A 23,168-nucleotide genomic window follows, 5' to 3' on the forward strand; every position below is an offset into this window, starting at 1 on the left:
ATTCACCAGAGGGAGCTTAAACTGCAGTATGACTCAAAGGAATTACTCAAATTTCCATATAAATGCAAAAAAAAAAAAATAAATCAATGGAATAAGCTTAAAAGTTCTGCTCAGAATTATTTTGCAGGACCTTCAGAATGTTACAAAATGGTGTCCTAAAAGCATGACAACACACAGCACCTGCATTATACTTTCTTAGCATTTATTGATTTTTTTTAAACAATTTCTACAAAAGACCTTGCCTTTCATTTAGAAAGTAGATACATGTTTCTTTTCAAATGCAATACAGACTACATTTTATAAAGAAAGAGAAATAAACCTTTATTTTAATTATTAGTACAAATACAAGAAGTCAGAGTTTCAAGTGAATACTGACCAACAAAACACATAAAAACCTTGTTTCCCTTTGCCATCAGGTCAGCCTGAAAGTTGAAAAGGAACATCATTAGGAAAAAAAAACATTAAGAATTCTGAATCCAGGAAGTGGAAGAAATTCAGGAGAACCTGACTTAGCCAAGTCCTCCATCAACAACACTGTCCAGTCTGTCTTGCTCAGGGTTCCCCTGTCCTGCCATACAGTAAAACCAGGGCAGCAAGTGCTTCTCCTCCACAACAGCACATTTAGGGACTTCACCAAGAGCCAAGACAAGGCAACACTTGAGGTCCCAGTGAAGGGAACTCCAGCAGTGCCCTCTGGGAAGTTATCAAAGTGCAGCTCTCATTAACCCCCTCATACTCTTCAGAACACAAGGCAGATCAATACCTAAGTCAGGAACCTGCACATTGAGGTGTGACAAGCTTACTCAGTATTTCCTGCTGAAGCAGGACTCCAAATTGTCCAGGTACCTTCCAGAAGTGTAAGTTTTATTGCTGAGCACACTGTGTTTCAGGGGTTTTCTTGGAAGGTACATACAAGGTTGTATATTTTGTCTTTTTTGTTTTCTTCTCCGTCGTGATTTTATTTTCTTTCTTATCTTCTTCTGTAGATTCAGATCTGGATTCAGCTGTTAACCTACAGGCAAAGCAACCATTCTAAATACACATTTAGTTTATATAAAATAGGACAAAAGTAAGAGTTTTAGGCAGAATTGAGAAGCCAACTGGCATGGAAGACCATCCATAGGCAAAGACAGAGCAAGCAGGGCTTAAGGAGAAAATGAGACTGAAACAGAGCATTTTTATATCAGTCCTAATCACATTTCATCACTTAAAGCCTCCCCCACACACCTCATCTGCTGAAATGTTGGGTAAAAAAGGTTCCTGAGTGTGTTTTCTGGTTGGGATCAGCCTTCAAAAACACCAGTGACTGTGCCATGCACAAAGGAGATCAAATCCCCTCCAAGTCCCAGCAACATAATACAAATATGCTGAAGTCAAGTTTCCTTCTTCTACACCACCAAAAAGACTACCCTTAGAGCACTCTACTAGTTTCCACCTAGTTCTGTACTACTGTTGCCTTTATTTTAATGCCTGAATATCTTAGTTGCTGCAGGAAAATTTATTTTCAGGCTCTAAATTGCATCATTTGCCCACTGACATGTTTTAATGTTGCTGTGAATGTAAATGGGGGCACAACTGCCTCAATGCTGGTAAAGAGACAAGTAATTCTGAAATCAAAACATTGTATTCAGATGTCTAAATCTGATTTTTAACTTAATTAACATGCAAACATGCCAATAGAACAATTGATAAATAACAGTATTTTATCCAACCAAATCACCCACAGACTGTTCCACATAATTTTTGTTGTGAAAATAACCACAAAAAATGAAGTTCCAAATTAAACATGGCTTTATATACCAACACAAACCTATGCTCCCTCATCACCACATACATTAAAGCAATTCTCTGGTGACCTCGTGGGTTTCTAGTGCTCTCAAGAGCAACCCCAGCCCCTGATAGCTGATTTCAATGAAGGCTTTCCAAACAAAAAGAGCTGCTACCCAGTTGTTAGAGATTTATTTGCAAGACAGACCTGCAGCTCAACATGAGGACTGTGAAAGGAGCTGTAACAAAACAGTTTGGGGAAATTTAGCTACAGATTCCAACTAAAATCAAACTATTATGCATTGCAAGCAATATTATTCCCTACAAGCACTGTCTCACACTAATGAGAAATAGGCTTTGCTGTGCCCCTGCCCTGGGTCAGTGTTTGCTCCACCAGGTCATTCTCATGGCTGACAACCTTCTGTTTGTGGTCACCTTCCCCCAGGCTGCCTCACATTTGAAATTAGTCAAAAGTAGCAGCAAGACAGAACACACATTTTTTTTCCCTGTGTAATTCCCAGTAATGATTCTGTGGTTTGCACTTCACCTGCAGGGCAGTCTTTGCCTCCCAGAGAGCAGGAATTAGGGATGGGCAGTTCTGTCCATCTGGTCCTGTGGCAGATTCCCTTCCTTTGTCCCTCCACTCCTCTGCTTTATAACAACCTCTGCCCAAGGGCACCAAAACCACTACTCTAACAGCCAAAATTGCCACCCAGGATTGCCTAAAAAAATACAGAGAGGATTCAAACAAACCAAAAGGCCAAATAAAACCAAATTCACTTAGGTTACGTTCCAAAGCAGCACCACAGGATTTATACAAAATACTGCCCTCTAACAGCATTAGGCAATTCTGTCAGTGTATGATGTAACTCTGGCAACCAAATTCACTCTGTGTCTCTTGTGAGGAGGAGATGGAAGCCAAGAATGAAGCTGAGTCAGGGAGGAAGGGCTGGGCCACAGGGGGGAGGCAGTTTTCTTTCTCTCTCATTGTCCCACCGCTTTTAATTGGTAAATTAATGTTCCCCAAGTCTGGTTTGCCCAGGATCAGTGGATCCCTGTCATCTTTATCTCTCCCCACAAGCTTTTTCCATCTAATGTTCTCCTTAGACCTGTGGAAGAGAGGGAGTGAAAGCAGCTGGGTGGGAGTGTGGGACCCACCACAGCTCTCAGCCCATCCCTTAGAGCACCACAATGGATCCCCAAGTGTCAGCACAGGGAAATGGATGGATCAGGAAGAACAGGCACCAGTTAAACACCTCCACCTTTAAAAAGACCAAGCTATGACATGATTCTATCAAGCTGTGACTGGGCAGACTCCAAAACTGAGTTATAACTGGAGCTCTACCCATTTAAGGCAGATGAACTGTCTCATCAGGTGAAGCTCTGCTTGCCTAAAACCCCAAAGAGATTATTAGTATCCAGATCTCCTGCTGGGCCAAATGGCTGCAGGCATGTGAAGTAGATTTGGTGTATGTAATCCAACTAAATAATTTAAGGGAGCAAATAGGCTCTCAGGCACACAAGCTCTTCTTCAGATCAAACTAAAGCAAACAACTTCAAATCTAAATGCAAACTAAGTTGTGCAGCAAGGGCTGGAATTTGCTGTTTCAGTTTCAGAAGGGAAGAAAAGCATTTCGATACAGAAATGTATCTTTTTATTGACCAGGTGGCCCAACAAAAGATACCACTGCACACAGCCTTTGCAGTGCCTGAATTTCAGCAGCAACTGATAATTAATAATAATCACTTGAATATTTAAATCTTTAGTCTCAACACTCTCACACCACAACCAAATCAGCCCCATCACCTAATAAGTTCCTCCAATGTGTCCTTTAGATTCTGTAAGGACACAGACATGTGCAGATCCATGTGCTGACAGGCTGAAGTGATGTACCTGTACCATGCCAAATGACCTTAGCAAGAAAGTGTCTTCAAAGGAGGGAGTTTGTCACCCACACAAGTACACACAGATCACTCCTGACCACTTCACCACCTCCTGAGCCAAGGTGACAAAGCTTCCCAAACCCCACTTTCCAGAAATGAGGTTTGCAGTCCTTTCCCAGTTACAGTGGCTCTTTTCAGTGCCACATTTCATGCACCAATAATGACAGAGCTAAACTAATTACTGCACAGAAACTATTCCAGTCACAAAACCAAGCCCCAGAGGCCACGACAGCCTTTTCAGCTGGAGCATCATATTTTATTTAACACAAGTTCAAACGCTGACAATTATTTAGCATTATTTTTACCATCCACCATTATTTTTCCCCCAAAGTCTCCATTTTCAGGTCCACACTCAAGCTGCCAATAGATTTTGTGCCTAGGGTTTGGCCATATCCATTTCAGAACAGTCCAGAGACTCCTTTAGTCTTTAGAAATCCAACTTCTCAAATACTGAGACTTGATCATGACTTCCTATTTCATAATAAATCATAGCAGATCAGGGTTAAGTAAACCCTCCATGTCATATTAACAGCATCATGATTTGGGGATTTAGTAGTTCATTAACACCATCAGAAACAAACAGAACTTCCTGTACAGATTTGCCCTTACCAGGCTCATACCATCATTGAAAACAGCTAATATGGAGTTTTGTGGCAGTTTTTTAATTGTGTTGGTGGTTTTTATTTTTTAAAAGTTATTGATTTATGTCTTGTTCCTTATTTGAACCAACAGCAAGAGGTGCAAGATTAGAAACCTCCCCCTGAGCTATGGCTTCATCTTCCTCTTCCATTTTTTCTATGCACTCTGCTTTCAAACATCAACTTCATAAATAATTTCCACTCAAACCCTCTCCATGATTATTCAAATAATCACCCCCTCTCTAGTAAGTTCAGCCCTTCACTTCACATAAACTGTTTCCAACAACTTCCTGTTGGCAGACACTCTACCTTCCTTTCCAAAAGGAATGTGAGGAAATAAGTGAAATGTTTCCTACCAGGTTCCACGCTACCTGTTCCTGCACGTGTCAAAACACACCACTATCACTCAGTTATCCCATCTTTCCTCTCCACTTTCACCACCCACATCTGACCTCCCTGATCTTCCCTCCTCACTAACAGTCCCTGCACATTTTGACACAGCTGCTCAAACAGCTGCTCCTGCCATATTTTTTCCAGGCTGTTTCTGAAGACTGCAACCTTTGGCTACTTTAAGTCTGATAATCACACCCATGCAACCTTGACTAATTGATCTAAGAGTCAAAGGATCAATCCAATTACTTCTGAATGCCATTAGCTCTGGCTACACTGTGCAGGTTTCCATGGGTTAGGCCTTCCTCCATCTTCAGAGCTGCTGTCATTTTAGACTCACTAAGTTATTTCTTCTAGCAGATATCAGCAACTTGTAAGCTCAAAGCATCTAGGCAAGCCCAGACTTTTTTCTCCCCCCAAACCAACGTGTTTACAAAGATTATGAACAGAATACAAAAAGCATTCACTGGAAAAATAGAAAATAGAAATCAGCAGTCCTTTAACCAAGATAAAAAAGTTGGAGATAATGACTGTTCTCAGTTACTTTACCATCTAGCAAAAAGTAACTTAAAATTCTCAGTTCAGGGCAATAATGTGATGTTAATTTGGCAGTTGTCTTTCCAGCTATCATGCATCCAGATTATGCAAGTCATTTGTCTGACAACACAAACAGCTGATTAATTCTCTGTGATCTTGTACGATGCCAGTTTTGTTAACAGCACTCAGGTTAAGAATGACTTTAAATAATTTTTAGGCTTTTAGCTAAATCTGCAAGTTGATGAGGGCTGAAATTAGGTATCAAACTGAAGCATGATACCTATTGCCTTTGTTACCTTGAGGTGTAACAGGTGTGTGGCAGTTTGGAAGAGACCAAGAAAACAAGAAGTCTCTGAGGTTGGAGCAAACCAAGCGAGCTGTCAAGCTACCTGTCTTCAAGTAATGGCAAGGTTATTTTAGTTACAGTTTCAAGAGTCTTTTTTATTAGTCACCACTTTAGTCCTCCTAAAAGGTATTGAGAGGTTCAATGTAGGCAGCTGGAGCTGAGGAATGACCCGGCATGCAACACTGAGGAAATAGATAAAGAACTGGATAGCAAAGTTCATGCAGCGAAAGAAAAGAGATGCAGGTCTGTGCTGATTGCCTTGAGCAGAGACAGAAGCTGACACTGACCTGAGGGCAGCTGAAGTCAAGGAATTATTTCCACTTCTGCTGTTGGAAGAAAAGGCCTCGTGGTTGTCTTCCTGAAATTTCACTCTCTTCTTCTCCCTTTCAGGTTCCACTGTGTTCCTCTTTGCTTGCAGAGCTGTGTGGAACGGGGATGCTGGGAAAGCCTGTCTCAGTGGAGAAGCACCACTCTGCTCCAAGTACTTGGCAGTTATCTTTTTTCCTTCCTTACTTGGCAATTGAGTGAGAGCACCTTCTCTTACTGGAGTACTTTTGCTGTCCAAGTATTCACAAGTAGTGTCCACTGGAATCCTCTCCCTCTTCTTTTTAACTTTAGAGCCTCTAGGTAATTCTAAGGAAAAAAGGAATATACTTTTTGTACAGAAGCAAAGCTGGAGTTAATCTGTCCACCAACATGTTCATAATAGAACTAAAAAAACATTTCACATGACTAAAGATCATGCAATAATTTTTAATAGACAACTTAGATCCCTTAAAGAATGTCCCTTCATATAGTCTAATAAGCCCAACAGAAGCCAGCTTGAAAAAAAAAAAAAAAGAGACATCATCCACTCTACCTTTTCACCAAGACCTTTAATTAGATCCTCTGAACTACAGGCTGCTAAGGTAAGCTTTCACAACCAGGATTTCAAAGTCAAATCCTTTGGGTATGGAAAAGTACAAAACCAACTCACTCCATGCATAGAATCCCAAAGTGGTTTGGTCTGGGAGGGACCTTAAAGCTCATCTGGTTCCACCCCCTGCCATGGGCAGGGACACCTTCCACTAGCCCAGGTTGCTCCAAGCCCCATCCAGCCTGGCCTTGGACACTTCCAGGGATGGGGCAGCCACAGGTTCTCCGGGCAACCTGTGCCAGGGCCTCCCCACCCTCACAGGGAAGAATTTCTTCCTAACATCTGATCTAAACCTGCCCTTTTTCAGCTTAAATAGAATCATCTTCCTCCACAGTCTCCAGCTCCCTTATTTTGCACACACTCAGCTATCAGCTGTTTTCAGGAGGGCCTCTGCTGTCAAAATTTAAACCATAGTAACTTGAGCTACTGAACAGTTTCTCCTCTAAATGCTTTGCAGTTTATCACAAAGCTCCTGCCAGCTGCATTCAGAAAACTGAGGCTTCTCATCAACACAAAGATGCTGCTACTGTTATGAAAAGCACCTCCTGAGCATCTGTTCCCACCCACTTGACTGTGGTTGTCCAGCTCTGCTCCATAAAGCCCCTGAACACTCATCTGCACTCTTTAGTCTTCTGAAGTCACTGTTAGGACACATTGAAGGGAGGTCCTTGAGCAAAGCAGGGCTTTTCTCTTTCAGTTCAGCAGGTTTTGGACCTGGTTATTATCAAAAAGGCAGCCATTTAAAGTTTACTCTACATCTGGAACTAAAGCAATGTCTTCCTGTTTGATGTCATCCCATTTGTGAAGGTGCAGAAGATCAGCTATTTACTTTTTCCCCCCCAAGTGGAAAAGTTGTATTTACCTTCAGGTTCATATTTCATTTTCAGCTCATCCAGCATAACTCTCAAGCTCATATTCTCACTCTGACACGTCTGCAACTGCCTCTCACTGGTAAAGAGTTTCCTTTCAAATTCCAGGACCCTTTGGCTCTCATATAGAGCTTTCATTTTTTGCAAGGAGAGTTCATTTTTCAATGTTTCAGTTTCCTTGCTGGGGTGGGAGGGAAATTATAAAGTCAGACTTGGTTTGCTTTGTTTTTGGTTTTTTTGTTTTGTTTTTTTTTTAAGTAAGGCAGCAGGTGTAAAGTCAACTCAGTACACAGCAACTTCATGGCAAATTTGTATTTATACACTTGGATCTGAGGGCTTAAAAACAGTCAGAGGCCAAACACTATGAACTTGCTAATTAATGAATATGGAATTCACTAGTCAAAGAACACAACTATATAGTCCAATAAACCATTTTAAGTGTTATTATCTGTTTCCTTTGATAAGGGAAATAAATATATATGGCCTATAGACTAAGAATCTCATACAGATGAAGTTTTAAATTATTAAAGTTCTGAATTGTCCTGTATCTAGGAGCGTGGAAGAAAGCAACAAGATACAACAGTTCTGCTGCTCTCTTTTAAAACAGTAAATTGAACTCCAAACAGAGAACTCTCATTCCTATAATGAATTAGAAAATACAGCAAGGAGCATGTCTGTATTTACAGTCAGTGCATACAAACAGTAACAAAAAAGGGAGAAAAAAACCAAGTACCTACAAGATAACCCTGCTACAACCAACTTCTGGGGCTCAGACTGTAAGTACTTACTTGGAGTTGTCGAGTTTAATTTTCAGTAAATCTGCATAGTACTCATCCTCAGAGTCGCCTCCTTTTTTGCTACTCCCAGGTTTGGATTCTTCCATATTCTCATATAAAGTCTGATAAATAAAGAAGTGTCAGGTTGTCAAGCAGTGACCTTTCAGAAGCACACTAGCTTGGTCCTTAAGTGACATCTTCCATGCATTTCTATGGAAGCCTCAGCATACAGGGATTTAAACACAGAAGATAACTCAGTTGCTCTGAGTACCTCCTCATTTGTTACAAATGTCAAATAGCACTAAAACTGACAGTTCTCTCCCATTCACTGAAAAAAAATAAAAAAGCAAGTTATCTCAACTGCAGAAGGCTTTCAAATAGCACTGCAGAACTTGCTTTATACTTGAAACAGGATATTTAGTTAACACACATGGGGGTTTTTTCCACCATTTATTTCCAGGCTTCAGCAGCTGGACCCCAAAGGAATACAAGCCATGCTAATCAACAGTTAATCTCAAAATCAATTACATATTTCAGATGGGGGAGTTAGTTGATAATAAAGATGCCATAAATGCAGTAACATGTGCCACTGGGGTTTTTGTTGTGTGGTTTTTTTCTGAAGCAGCAGCAACCAGACTAAATAGTGTGTCCTACAGACCTCCCAGTCAGTCACTGACTGCAGATACTTTGGGTTGGTTATTGGAATCAAGTATTTGGTTTCCTGACACCACTTATTTATGGCCTAGAGACAGAAATAAAGCTCATAAATGAGAAAACTGGTAAAACAATCAGGCTTCCTCAATTGCTTACTAAAATGGGTTAAGCTTGGCTTTACACCACTTGGGTTAAATACAGAAGAGAGGAGGCTATCCTGGAAAGCATAATCCTACTGCACAAGCTAATACACCCCAGTTTACACTCCAAAGCTGTGATAAGAAAGGGCCAAACGAGTCCAGAAGTGCAAGAATTAAAAGAGGCTGCTCTCTGTAAACACATAAACATCAGTAACATTACACTAGTGACCCAGGGTCCTCAAGTACTTCTCACTTGTCATAATACTGGCAAGATAGTACCAAGTTGTATAAGAGGACTGAAAAAAATTGCTTTACAAGGATGATTAAATAATTCAGCTTGGTTAGAGAAGAGCAGGGTTCAACTGTAAAGTTAAGACACGTTAAAAAATAAATATCCAGGAAATTCAATAGAGCTGAGACACCAAAAAATGCCAAAGCCTAAGTACAAACAGTAAAAGTGTGAAATGGCTACACCTTCCATGAGAAAAATCAGATGTCACAGCTCAGTGAACTTTGACCAAGTAATAGGATTTGAATGCTACAAGTAACTAAGATATTAAGGTGCTACACACAGGAACCCACAAAAAATTGTTTCTTCAACCCCTGTCTTGAATTTTCTGCTTCTCTGAACTTGAGGAGTATATATTCCCCAACTGTAAAACACAGTTGGGGTCAAATAAAGGTATGAGTAGCTTTGAGATCCCTTTTCAAACCAGTTTTCGTAATTCTTGTTCTCATGTTTTAGCTTCCATTTAAGATTTTCTACTTAGTTACAAACCACATACCTTAAATTTTTCCAGCTGCCTCACTTTCATCAGCAGATCTTCTATTTCCCCATTCTTTTGCTCTAACATGGCCTGTAAACGTTCCAGCTGATCAAATTCTGCCTGAGAGCCTTTCATCTGCAGCAGTGTAGCCATTTGCAGCTGGAAAAAAAGGGGAAAAAAAAATAAATCTTTACAACAAGTACTGGGATTAGTGACTGAAAGTCTCAGCCTCTTGCCCAGAACTGTTCAGGTACTCAAGCCTTGTAATTCTAATCCTGAATACAGAAGTGCACTGGATGTTTAAACTCAGCCTTCATAACAATCTTAGCAATTATCACCATAGACTGACACTGAAAGTCCTCAGGAGAGCTGAAAACTCCCTGAACAGCTCAGTCCTGAGTGTCACACCCTCCTCAGTACTGACTAAAGAACCTGTAAATGCACTGTCAAGGACACACAACATTCCACATCCAAACCATAAACACCCAGTCAGCTAGAACCCAACTGCAGCCCAGGCTTATTTATCAAAGCTAAAATGAATCTTGAAAACTTCTCACTTGAGAAAACCCACAAATTTCAATCCCTTTTCCCCCCCACTTCTGATTCTGAGGTATAACACCACCATGTTTGCCTTCTGCAATATTAACCCAAAAATTTCAGCTTTTTCTCTCTCCTCCAGTGGAACACATCTTTTCAAGCAAAGTTTTCTGACGGTGTTAATATATTAATGTCATGTTTACAAGGGTCTTAACACATTGAGTTACAAGGGATACATCAGACATTTAAACAACGGGGGAAACAATATGAAAAACAAGACATTAAAGACTTCAGAGGGTGTTGGTGAACACTGAGGCATTTTTATCAATATATTCAGTATGGATAAGGTAACACTATTGGGACACTGGGAGAAATCACAGGGAGAGGATCAAGGGAAAAAATTAAGACTACAGATTGAGGGAGAAAGGGAGAGGAGAGCATTTACCCTATGCAATCTCCTGTATCAGCTACAGGGTTTTGATGTTCTGTACACAAACTGGAGCTCCAGAAAGATTAAATTATCTCACAGCTTCTACAGAACATAAGGGAGGCAAAATTTTACCCCTCCCCAACACTGGCTGACTAAAATTATCTTACGGTTCCCAGTCACAGACACCTCATCTTCCCCCTTTGACTCAAAAGGCTTCTTGCTATCAGAATTACAAGTTGCAGTTGATCCACATAAAAACAAAGAACAGGGACATTAAGAAACTCAAAGGGATACTCTGGGCTGTGGTAGAACTTTCACAGGAGTGCTGTGGACTTTCTGTTCAGGACTCAGATCTTCAGGAGTCACCAGCAAGTACCACACAGAGACATTCTGACAACTAAAGCTGCAGCAAGCTACCTCCACTGCAGGAATCAGTTGTGAGTGGGGAGAGAAGCACAGCCTGAGCTTTAACACACAGCAGCACAGTGCAGAGAGGAGGCTAACAGGGATCTAGGATGGCAGCTTAAGCAGAACAGCTGTCCTAACCAACTACTTATTTCCAGTGCTGATATCAGAAGAAATGTTACGAGTACAAATCGAAATTCCAAATAAAAGCATTAAGCAGTAGAACAGGGATACCAATTTGCCTCCATTTTTGGTGGAAGTCTTCAGTATTAGGCATGTTTCTTACACACTGAACCATTATGACTGACCTACCCTCATATTACAAGGAGAAAATTTCTGAACAAACTGATCCTACCCAATGACTTTGCTCACTCAAATCTTTGCTGTATTTTTAGGTTTTTTGCCTTCTCCTTTAAGAATGTTGTTTCAACTATTTTCAACCTCCTCCACAACAGCTGGGGAACACAAACCTGTACTTTCAGTGCAACTTATGATCATCAATCTCAATTTGTAAGCACTCTCCTCAAACTTCATGATCAAGTACTTGATCAAAATGAAAGGATCCACTTTAGTATTGGAAAAAAATCAGAATACCAACATGAAAACAGCTGGCAGCTCTGCCATTATCTTGTAAGTCAGCTTCTGCCAACTAGTTCTCAACATTAACCAACAGGCTCCCATTCTATAACAGTGTAGTCTAAATGAAAGAGGTATGGCAAAAGTTATGACTTATTCTTGCACCAAAAATAGGGAAAAGCAGAGAAAAAGAGAGGGCAAAAAGAAGAAAGCAACCCTGAGGGCAAAAAAACCAGAAACCAAAACCCACAGTGTGATGGGAGTAAAAGCCTGTCCTTCTCTTGACATTCATTCCTGACAATGACAGTCAGTGCACAAATATATGATTCATGTAGTACAAGGACTAGACAAGAAAAAACAATTACCAAGACAAACTGAATGGTAGTTTGACTGACAGGAGTTGAGTTTTACTTTTATCCATTAAACAACTACTGCCAAAGTAAGCAAACGTGGTGCCTTCAGTGCAACGTGGAGGTCTAGGATAAAGCAGGAGCAGTAGAAGCAAAACAAAAATGCTGATGAACAGTAGAAGTCAAACAGCACAACAACATCTCACTTGGTTTTATTCCCATTTCCCTCCCCCCAGACCACTGTACCATATTTTAAAGGTAACAAATCCCCCAGGCTGTGCACTGGAGCAGTGCCCAAGGACACCTGCAGTATTACAGTAATGGTCATACCTTCATTCTCTGCAACTGTTCTCTAGTGAATGCATGCTGTTTTTGGAGGGACTGATATTTTACTTTCACACTGATCAGCTGCCGTTCCATTTCTGCCCTACGGTCCTCCACCTACAGAATATTGTGAACAGTTATTACTGGCAAGTTATAACACTTGTTCTCACTTGGCTGAGGAGTTTTACATGGACATGTTGCCTAGCAATGAGTCTTCAGTCTGCAAATACTGCTTTTGCAGCAAAAGTACTTGAAAATACAGGCTATTGATAATCCCCCTGTAATAGAAGTGCTATAGCTGCTGAAGTGCAACAGATTTTTCTTTTGTTCTTTTGATATCAAAATAAAGAACCATTTCATATGCTTCAGTGTTGCTGCAGAATAGTTTTGTTCACTGGCATCAGAACAGTTTAAAAGAAAATGAACCATGCACCAAAATACCTCCCTATGCATTTAAGAGCAGCTCAACTCTTACTGCAAAACCAATTCAAGAACCCTCCCAAATGCTCAAACATCCTGACATTTTCAGCATGTTTGTAAGACAGTTTTTATCAGCATCTTTTAGTATTTCACATACTTGTCTTGTACATTAAAGAAGGCTTTACCAGCTGAACAAAACTACTTAGAGTCAAGATCTGCACACAGAACAGTCATGAGCCCTCACTCACAACTTTTGACTTGATAGCCAGGTAACTTTAAGTGAGTTCATTCATTTTAGTAACTCCTTAACTTTGGAGAGCATAAAAATGATTTTCCATATGTCAGATCAACACTGAAGTCATATCTGAGGAACAGAGATATGTGCTGGCCAGATCAGGTACAAACACTCTAATATTTTCAATACAATATAACAAAGCAAACTTAAGTATTTTCTTCTCAGGCATCTATGGTGTAATTGTACCTCAGCAAAGAGAGAATTGCCTTTACTTGTAGGGTCCAAAGATTGTTGCACTGCACGATCCAGCTGAACCTGAAGCTCCTGATTGGCTTCACGAGCTTTCTAGATTAAAGCAGAGAGGATATTAATCATTCAAGCATCTGATGCTCTGCATACATGAATTTAATCAGATAGTTTTAACTCTAATTTCCTATGCTTTAGCACAGATTGTATTGTACTGCAGTACTTTAATGTACATACAGTTCTAGTCACTAAGACAAGATAATTTCATTTCACTAAAAGGCTTAATATTCCACTGTTCTTCATGACAGGAACACAACTAAAAACCTTTGAGGGTTTGCTGTTTGTTGACTGGATTAGTGGTATGGAGACCACAGGCCTTGCTGTGTTAGTCACAAAGCCTCTACCCTCCAACACAAGTTTTCCCAGGAACTTGAAATCAAAACAAGAATTGTGGCAGTGAGCTGTGGGAAGGTCACTGAGAGGCAGAACAGGGCTGGGCAGCTCTCCTTACACAGCCTGCCCCAAAAAACCCCAAGACAGAGCATTTACCAACAGGCAACACCAAACACCATCACCCAACATCCTTCTCTTTCCTCTCCCTCCTCAGAACTCCTCAAAACTCCAATTTCACCAAAAAGCTGGCACCACAACTTGTGCTATTTGGGGCTTATCTGCCAAAGTCCTATAAAATTAAGAGAATACCTCTAATGCATTACAGTAAGAAACAACTTCTTTTTCCCTCTCTTCCTTTTCTGCGTGCAGGCGCTCCAGCTGGTTCTGTAAGTTACTGTTCATGAGTTCTAGTTGTTCTTTGCTGTACTGAAGCTCATTCAGCTTCTCTTCAACATTGGCCTAAACAAAAAAGTATGAAATAAATAGTATTTAAAACAACTGGAAGAAAAGCAAGCCCAAGTGAGCCAGACAGTTGTCAGTAGTAATTACTTTTAAGACAAAACATTATATTGAAGAAGAGAAGGTATTAAAGTCTAGCTGTTATTTTTTTGCTGTGCACGTTGTCTGAATATAAATCAATCCACACAACACATCTTATAATGAAATAAGTGCAAAATCTGCTCTTCAATTAGCCTACAGTCCTAATGGTTCAGTGCTACTCACACACCTTCACACTTTCTAGTTCAGTGAGCTCGATCTGCAGGTTGAGCATTTCTGAGGACATGGTCTCGTGGACACGCTCAGACATCATGTGCAGTTCCTCTGATTTGGCAGCAATTATTTCCTTCTGATGCTCCACTTTGTGTCTCAGTTGTTTCTCTGAGAGTCGGGTTTCATCAAGTTCTGCTTTCAGGTTCTCCAACTTAAAAACAGTTGACAAGCAAGCAGTATCATTTTATAATAAATTCTTGAAAAGCACAATACTTCTGACTATTGCAATTACAGAAAATGTCTTAGAAACACAACTTAAGAATAAACCCTTAAAGATAATTAAATGTGAAATATCCTCTAATTAACAAGTAACAGTGCAGATCTTTGTTAAAAATCAACCAAACTCCTACACGTTGTAACTACTTATTATTTATTTTACTAGTTAAGAACGCAATTATAAGTTAAATTTAGAGTATCTAAAAGGCTACTAACAACCTTTTAGCTACATATTAGTTGTCAAACCTTGTTTTTAAGGTCATTGATTTCTTGCCCAAAGGCTCTGGCCAGCTGTTCCTTCTGTGTTTCCAGTTGCATGTTCTGCTGCTGCTTGAGGGAATCACACTCAAAATGCAAACTTTCCAACATCCGATTCTTGAGTTCAATTTCTCTCTGAAGAGTGTATTTCTCTTGTTCAAATTTCTGAAGGAAATAGCACATTAATAAATCTAAACATAATAGTACATTGATCCCTAAGCATTTATGGAAAAGTACAGACTCAAACCCAAGATATTTGTAGCTCATTCAATCTTTTGTTGGAGTTCTAATTAGGGAATACCCACGTTTAAAAAAAAAAAAAGGAACAATTGCTCTAAAATTATGATTTATTATTGTGCAAGATTCTCTTCTTCATAGAACTGTTTATTTCTTTGCACACAACATGAAATGTGTGGGCATCTTTTCTGCAGGTGTCACAAAGAAATTTAGCAAGAGTTTACAGGCATTTTCCTACCACCATGGAACCCAATTATGTTAAAAGTTGTTACAGCCCATCAAGTGTCTCCCCCACTGCAGAACAGCTGAGTGCAATGGTTTTAAAAGACAGTTAAATTGTCTGCTGTTTTGGAATAAATCCCATCAACCCTTCCAGACTGAAGAATGATTTTTTAAACAGCCTGATTGCATGTTTGTTAATTATAAAAGGCAGCTTCATTTTACTCTTCAATTCAGCCAGCAATTAAGGAGAAGGAAAAAAATAAAAAGAGGAGAGTGTTGAAAGCAGAAATGGTAATAACAAAGCCAAACCAGTCTAAAGATGCAGGATATTTTCTTTCTTTTCAAAATAAATTAACTCTTAAAACACAAACCAGAATTAAAAAAAAAGGAACAGAGCAAAACTAAAAGCTGTCAGGTATCAGACTGACCTCTGTGGCCCAGACACAGCTTATCAAGGACAGGCTTAGCTCTCAAATACAACAGGAGAAGAGCTTTAACTCAAAGATAAAGGCACTGCACAGGACAGATTTGGGAGTGCACTTCTGGGCACAGCCCAGAATGATAAAATTCAAGCAGATTATGTCTGCACTCTTGTACAGGAGAGAACAGAGATGTTTCTGAACAAAAGTTCTGAAAGAATTTGTGTGCACAGGAACTGCTTTGGCTCTCAGATTCCAAAGAGGAGAGCCAGAGACTCCAAAGAATCTGTTGGATAACCACAGTTCCCACACAAGATGTTATTCTACTGAGTGAAAGCACCCAACTCCTTCCCTCTGCCCTTGCAATCTGAGTTGCTAATTGAGCTGGTTCACACAAGCTCTTGGCTCCAGCTTCTGACACAGGATTACAACCTGGGGGTGCAGCCTGGCAGCACAGGGTTGTCAGCAGGAAAGGATGATCCTGCCCTGCCTTCCTTATCACTTGTGCTTTCAGCTGCCTCTCACACAAAGCTTCCCAATGGTAAACTAACCAAAATAAGCAATCCTGCTCTTTCAGAATAGCTACAACCATCCAGCTGCTATGAAAAAACACAGAGAAACCAAAAATTACACACATTTTGTCTCTACCCCAAGAGAAGGGATGGATGCACACCCAGAAAGAGGCTAAATGAAGACAAATGGTCTATATGAAACATGGGCTGGCCGAAAACAAACTTGAAAATTAAAGTCTTTATGAAAAGTGGAAGAGATTTTTCCTGATTGTGATTTTCTTGAACAATTAGTAAGAAGAAAACTAGTCAACTAAATAATACCTCTGTATTTCAGCACTGTACTACTCTTTTTTTCTGAGCTGCAAAGAAATGTCCTAATAAGTTCAGGACCCCTGGGTATGTGAAAAATGTGAAAGCTTTACTACAGAAGAAATCAATTTTACAGTCTTGCTGCTCACATTCTTCTCACAGCTTTAAATGATGTAAAGCTTATAGGGAGAGCACATACGAATGAATTGCTGAACAGAGGCAAAACACATGCTCTGAAACAAAATCACTGTAGCATTTAGCATTCATTTTACATTAAAGGCAATTAGTCCTACATGGTACAGAACACTTGATGCATAATTAGCTACGAAACCCTGTCCCAGTTAGATACAATTATGCTCAATGTCTTAAAGCAGAGGAAAAAAAAGCCCTCTGTACAAGTTCTTGGAGGTTTATTAAAATTAATGGAGACTCCAAAAGGCATTTCAAACACCTGTGCCTGCAGAAAACAGTTAAAATAAAAGAAAGTTGAGTTTTGAACAGTCATCACCTCAGTTTTCTCAGTCAGTTCACGGCGTGTTTGATCCAGCTGATTTTGGACTTCACTTTGGGACTCCAGCAAATGCAAACCATATTCTGCTGCCTTTCTTCTCTCATTCTCTGCCTCCTTGAGTTGCTGTTTAAGACTTAAAATGGTGTCTGCCTCCATTTTCCTTCCTTCTGTCACTTCAACGCTGCAAAGACAAAATTGTTAAAAAATACTTTGCAGTAAAAGTTCCAGTAAGTTACTGGATTTCCTTTCTTCACCAGGATACAAGGATATATTTTTTGCATTAAGACAAAAAAAAAAACAAACAACCAAAACCAAGACAGCTCACAAACAAACAGACCTATGAACAGTAAAATAATAGCTATTTCTTCATGAATTTGGTTGATGTCTTACTCTTTATTACATCTTAACTAACAGCATGCAGCAAAAGCACTCCTGCATACCTGGTTTCCTCACCCCCCAGAGCCAGAATTAATCTGGTACACAGCTCTCTTGCCAAGGACAAGAGTGGGCCAGGGATTAATCTTATAAAAACACTTATGCACATGGCTGGCAATATTTTCTTTGTATGACAAATCAAGCCCCACCAAGTATAGGATGACTTGTGTACACAAATAACACTTAAGATTCACGTGGGCAGCTGTATTAGCAGGCCAGTTTACTCCTAATAACATTAGGTGGGATATAGACCCAGATGAAAGCAGTTCAAGGGAAGAGGCAAAAATAGAAACCCTGTTAAAATGTCTGGAATTTTAACACAGCATTTATTTAAGTGCTTGATGGAGTCTTTCATAACTGTTCATTACTTTAAAATTTCACTGCTGGCAACCTCTTTGTTAATAACCATCTCCCTGGCACATGTTTCACAAAGTTCATCCATTTGTCACTGCAGAGCATAAAAGACACAAGGTGAATTTTGCAAAAAGTGAGTCAAAGTAAATCCAACGAACCAAATATTTTAAAAAAATAAAATTCAAGTCAAATTAACACCATAAGTTTGTGTGACTGCTTGCTCTCAAATCTACTAAATCAGCATGCTGTCAAAAAATCCTATTAAGAGAGAAAATGCTAAGCAACTTGGGCTTCTGAACAACATATGCCAAGAGTTTGCTCAGAAAGCAGGAGGTACCAATGATAGATAAACACACAAAAAAAAAAATCTGCAGTTGTTTTTTCAAAGCCAGGGTTCATAACTGTTATATAAATTGAGGATTAAATTCTTTATTGGAGATCTAACTCTTCGTTTTCCCATAAGCAATTTATTTGGTGCCATTTCTTATTGGCACATTTATTATTCTTCGCTTTTTTTTTTTTTAGCTAATTTTTATTCAACATGGAAAACTCCTTGTGGAGTTACCCACCTCCCACTAAAAGAAAAAAATAGTGGAGGCATAGTCTGAGACACCAGATAGAAGCTATTAAATTCTGGGTTTTGCATTTTCTTCTCCCTTCTTGTTGCTATCCAGGTTTAACACACACCAAGAGACTTTATCCAGCCATGCTCTGAAATTTCACTTTTTCACATCTAACCACTGCAATGCCTGAAATCCTAGTTTTGCACACTTGTTGCAAAACTGTAACTAAGAATCAACAGTATTATGCTCCTGCAAGGACAGATAGACCGTGTACAATTTAAAAATTAAATGTTTAAGGCAGGATGTAGCAATACAAGTGCATAGGCAACCACTCCTGGCATCTATTTCCATTAAAGAGAATTAATGAATTCTTGCTCACTTACAGAAACAGAATTTTTAAAATAGCTTTATCTTCTGATCAGACAGCAGCATAGAGGCAACACAGCTATTTGACTGCTCTTACCTTACTAAATTAAATGAATAACATGTTTAACTCACCTTCAGAAGTCCATTGTAGCCTTTCTTGACTTTATTCTTGCACTCCACCTTTAAAAGAAAATAAAAGCAACAGTTGTCCAGTGCAGCTGAGTCTGAACTGCCACCCCAGCACAGTCCTTCAGAGCAGCCCCTGGGCAGAACATGCCTGACCCTGGGGCTGCCTCATGAACATGCAGATCACAACCTAAACCCCCATATAAATGCAAATCTTATTCAAATCTCACTTAGGCAGCTGGCAGACAGTTTAGAAGCAGCCAGACCAGGCAGTGCTGCCAAAGGAGGGATGCTCTGCAACTGGCCTGTGGGGCAAGTAAACAGGCTACACCCTGGTCACCTACTTCTGGAACACATGGAATTTTTAAGGGTTGTTCAGGGATTTTTGTCTCACTCCATCCTAATTCTTCAGTCTCTTTTGCATTTCCCCTCCAGTTTCACATAGCAGACCTTTGAGCTCTTAATAAATAAATTACTGCGTAATATATATATAAAAAAAATCTTATTTTTTTTATTTTATTTTATAGTTGAAGTATGGAGGAAAAGAGAAATAGCTTTCCTACTCACACGTTCTTTGCTTACTATTAGGGAAAAAAGCAAGTGTGCCTTTTGGAGCACAGACACTCTCAACATTCCATTGTCAATTCCAGATGCAGGTAATCTAATTCCAAGTAGTTTTGTTCATAAAGCTGTATTGTTGTATAGGAAATAACTGCCTGCAATTTAATATTGTACACGAGGCTAAGTAAATTGCCCTGAAAACGTTTTAAGAGTATTTAAATAGGTAGCAAGGTGAGCAGGCAGGAGGCGAAATAAGGGCAGAATAAATGGAGAGCAACTTCTAAGAGTTACAAGAGAGTTCCTCACTTTTGGCTAATTAACACATTTTATGACAGACTCTGGGCTGAGGGCTGCACACCTCGATTATTCAACCATTCAGGCACTCATTAATAAAAACAATAAGGTAGGAGATAAAAAGGCAGTTTTCTGGCAGGCAGACTCTCTTCTCCCCCTCTCTAACAGTTCTGGTTGATCTGCTATTCCCAAGGGCCACGTGGAACAGCTGCCTGTGCTCTGATCCTTCCAGGAGCACCTGCACAGTTTTCTGAGAAAATTTCTGAGTTTTCTGACATAATTAGCAGGGTGGTTTCTCTCCCTCATCCCAGCTGTTCCCCCGACAATTCCATTGTTACTCACACAAGCCCGTCCTTCACCTACCACACCTCACACACTCAAGCTGGAATATTTTCGGGGCTAATCACCTTCCACAAAAAAACACCTTCTTGGGCTAGTGAGTACTACAGAGACTATCTGCACACAGAATATAGCATATTATACACTACATTATATACCATTGATATACTACATCCCATATTATATACCACAGATGTATTATATCCTATATTATATACTATAGATATATTATATCCTATAGGACGTGCTAGATATGTATATATTATATGCCATATCACATGCTATAAATCTGTATCTATATCTATTTACACATACGTATACAGCTATAAAACGCAGAAATAACACACTACAGCCTCATCTTTCAGTCACCACAAAGCCCCGGGCAGGCCAGGAGCTGGCTCTGGGAGCACTTTGTGTAATTAATGCCATGTCACCTCTGCTCTCTCGTTCCGCACCCATTCCCCTCCCCACCCGCTCGCCCGCCCTCACCCGGTAATGTCCAAACGGACACCGAGGGTAGGCTCCCCCCGCTCCACCGGGGGCCGCAGGGCAGCAAACCACCTTCCCCGCCCCAAGGGACAGGGGTGGGCACCGGCAGCACGATCGAGGCAGCGCCAGAGGGAGAAGGCAAACCCCCCTCCTGCCCGCTCCCCCCTCACCGCCCTGACTGTTCACCGGCGCCGCTCCCACCGTTCAAATCGCCTCCGCGCCCCCGCCCCTCAGCCAAGTCTCGCGAGAGCTGGCCCCGCCCAGCACCGCCCCGGCCCGCGCATGCGCGGGCGAGACCCGGGAGGGCCGTTTGTGTGAGGGGTTTCGTGCCGGGGAAGCGCAGAGTTGTCCCTGGAGGGACCGTGTCGGTGCTTTCGCAGGGCCTTGGCCGCCTTGTTTTTTGTTGTTAAGTGCCGGAGCGTTGTCCCGAACGCGAGCTCGCAGCGCCGATTCACACACCAAGCCAAGGGGTTTCTATGTGTTGTTCTAGTCTGTGCAATGCAAAGGCCGGCTCAACGATCAGCAAATCTTTACACTATTTCCGCGCTTCAACAGAGGCATCAGCATTCCTTGATTACGAATTCCATTTCATGAGTACCCAAGCCCATATTTGCTAGTTACATCTGTCATGTCTTAGCCCACAGGTGCAGTTCTCTTTGTTTCAGTCAGGTCTGTTCTGAGTAGGTGGTCAGTGGGTGGATGCTCCTGATCTCCCACTGCCGGAATTCCTTTCCCCTGCTTACTGCTCAGTCCTGCTGACTTCACTGCTGGGGGCTCTCTCCAGACAGCCCCTAATCGTGGGATTGTCCGCCCTTTTCCTTAAAAGATTAGCCAAGCATAAAACAATCACAATGCAATGGCTTCATTGTAACTGTCCATCTACAGCTACTGATTACCAATTAAAAAAAAAAAATGCAAAGTCTGATTCAAATCTTGAGGGGCTCAATACAATATCAGGAGCAATAGTGAGCAACCCATCCTGCCAACTACAGAGAGCCTGATCCACTTGTTCCCTGTGCTCTGAGCTGTTAAATACCCCTGGTATGATTCTTTAGCACAGCACCGTGTTCATATTTTCTTCAACAGCAACCTTCTATTTGTATGAAGTCTGGGGTGCAAGGGTTGGAAGCAATGGTAAAGGAGGGTGGCCAAGGTTGCCATCGTAGTCTGGCTGCTCTTGTACTCGTTAAACAACATTCACTGTGTTAAGCCTTCCCTGGTGGGGAAGAATGTTTGCACAGAGCCCATGGGAGATTTTCCAAAGAGGGAATGTTGTAATAAAGCTCAACTCCAGCACTGCAGCCATACCCAGGGAGGTGTGAAGGACATGCTTGGCTTCCAGAGTCACGGACAATGCCACCTCGCTCAAAGGAAACACGGGGAGTAAGCGATGAGAGTCCAAATGTACAGAGTGCTCTGTGTCATCTGGGAAACCTGCAAAGTCCAGGGGCAATCAGCTCCTCCAGGCAGTGTTCTACAGGAGAGATATGGGGCTGGCAGTAGAATGCTGCAAGTGTCTGGTCTATCCCACTGCCTGCTTCCCTCATGAAGGAAATCCCGTCCCTCTGCAGGGCTGCCGAGGCTGCCTGCCCCTGGGAAATGTCACCACCTCCTCGTTGAGCCAAACCTTCCCTTGGGTTCTGTGGAGCTTTAATGTCCAAGCTACACAGCAAGTTTGAGTGCTTGTAGCATGGAATCATAGAGTATGCTGAGCTGGAAAGGACCCATCAGGATCATCCAGTCCAACTCCTGACCCTGCCCAGGACACCCCAACAATCCCACCCTGTCCCTGAGAATGTTGTCCAAACATTCCCTGAGCTCTGCCAGCCTTGGGGCCGTGCCCACTGCCCTGGGGAGCCTGGTCAGTGCCCAACCACCCTCTGGGGGAAGAACCTTTTCCTGAGATCCAACCTAAACCTGCCCTGACACAACTTCATGCTGTCAACTAACCTTCTAACTTGTTATTTGTTTCCCTAGCTTGCTCTGGTTTCTACTCATCTTCACTTCCTGCACCAGGGGGGAGTCCCAGGGAGGGATTTCATAGTGTTAAATTGTACAGTATTCATAGATTTCCTAAGCCAGTGAAGATCTGAGTGATATCCAGCAAGAAGAGCAAAATTAATCAGCAGGAGTTTCACCATAGACTCCTGATGGTTATTGGAAAGTCCAGGGTCAGGTGTCTATGTACCATTTTATTCTGCCCCAAAAGAAAACCTTAGTAATTTTTACCTTTTAAACAGTGGTTAAATTTTTAATCTGTTCTGCAAGATTCATGTATTTTGTACTTATTATTCTATTTGATGTGACATCCCTAACAAAAGCCACTGCACAGAAACCTCTGATACCAAATTCTGCCTTTAAAGAAACATGCTTCAAGTAATGCTAGATTAAATTCAAGCAACAGGCTGTAAGTAGATGCAAGGATAACAATCCTATTTGGAGCAACTGGGACAGAAATAGATGTCTTAAGAAAAAAAGGGGCTTGGAAAATAAGCACATAGTATAAAATTTGACAGAGGGAGCTAA

At 41.0% G+C, this 23,168-nt stretch overlaps 1 protein-coding gene across 14 annotated transcripts; it reads right to left on the minus strand.

Annotated features, from left to right (window-relative positions):
- Window positions 1-185: 185 nt before the first annotated feature.
- SPDL1 (spindle apparatus coiled-coil protein 1) lies at window positions 186-20,890 on the minus strand. Of its 14 annotated transcripts, none has more exons than XM_064671576.1 (14): window positions 20,813-20,881; window positions 20,157-20,270; window positions 18,966-19,013; window positions 17,113-17,296; window positions 14,894-15,070; window positions 14,388-14,582; window positions 13,970-14,119; window positions 13,268-13,366; window positions 12,373-12,483; window positions 9,763-9,903; window positions 8,196-8,305; window positions 7,401-7,588; window positions 5,910-6,255; window positions 186-1,012 (listed from the first exon to the last, which is right to left on the minus strand). In XM_064671576.1, the coding sequence occupies exons 4-14, from the start codon at window positions 17,269-17,271 to the stop codon at window positions 865-867; spliced, it is 1,824 nt and encodes a 607-aa protein (XP_064527646.1). In that variant the 5' UTR covers window positions 17,272-17,296; window positions 18,966-19,013; window positions 20,157-20,270; window positions 20,813-20,881; the 3' UTR covers window positions 186-864. The 14 variants fall into 14 exon arrangements, with proteins under 14 accessions (XP_064527646.1, XP_064527647.1, XP_064527642.1 ...); XM_064671577.1 differs by lacking the exon at window positions 186-1,012 and adding an exon at window positions 5,688-5,804 and having other exon boundaries at window positions 20,813-20,883; XM_064671572.1 differs by lacking the exon at window positions 186-1,012 and having other exon boundaries at window positions 5,688-6,255; window positions 20,178-20,270; window positions 20,822-20,890.
- Window positions 20,891-23,168: the final 2,278 nt, after the last annotated feature.

Source organism: Pseudopipra pipra, chromosome 15, assembly GCF_036250125.1.
Source record: "Pseudopipra pipra isolate bDixPip1 chromosome 15, bDixPip1.hap1, whole genome shotgun sequence".
NCBI classification, from domain to species: Eukaryota; Metazoa; Chordata; class Aves; order Passeriformes; family Pipridae; genus Pseudopipra; species Pseudopipra pipra.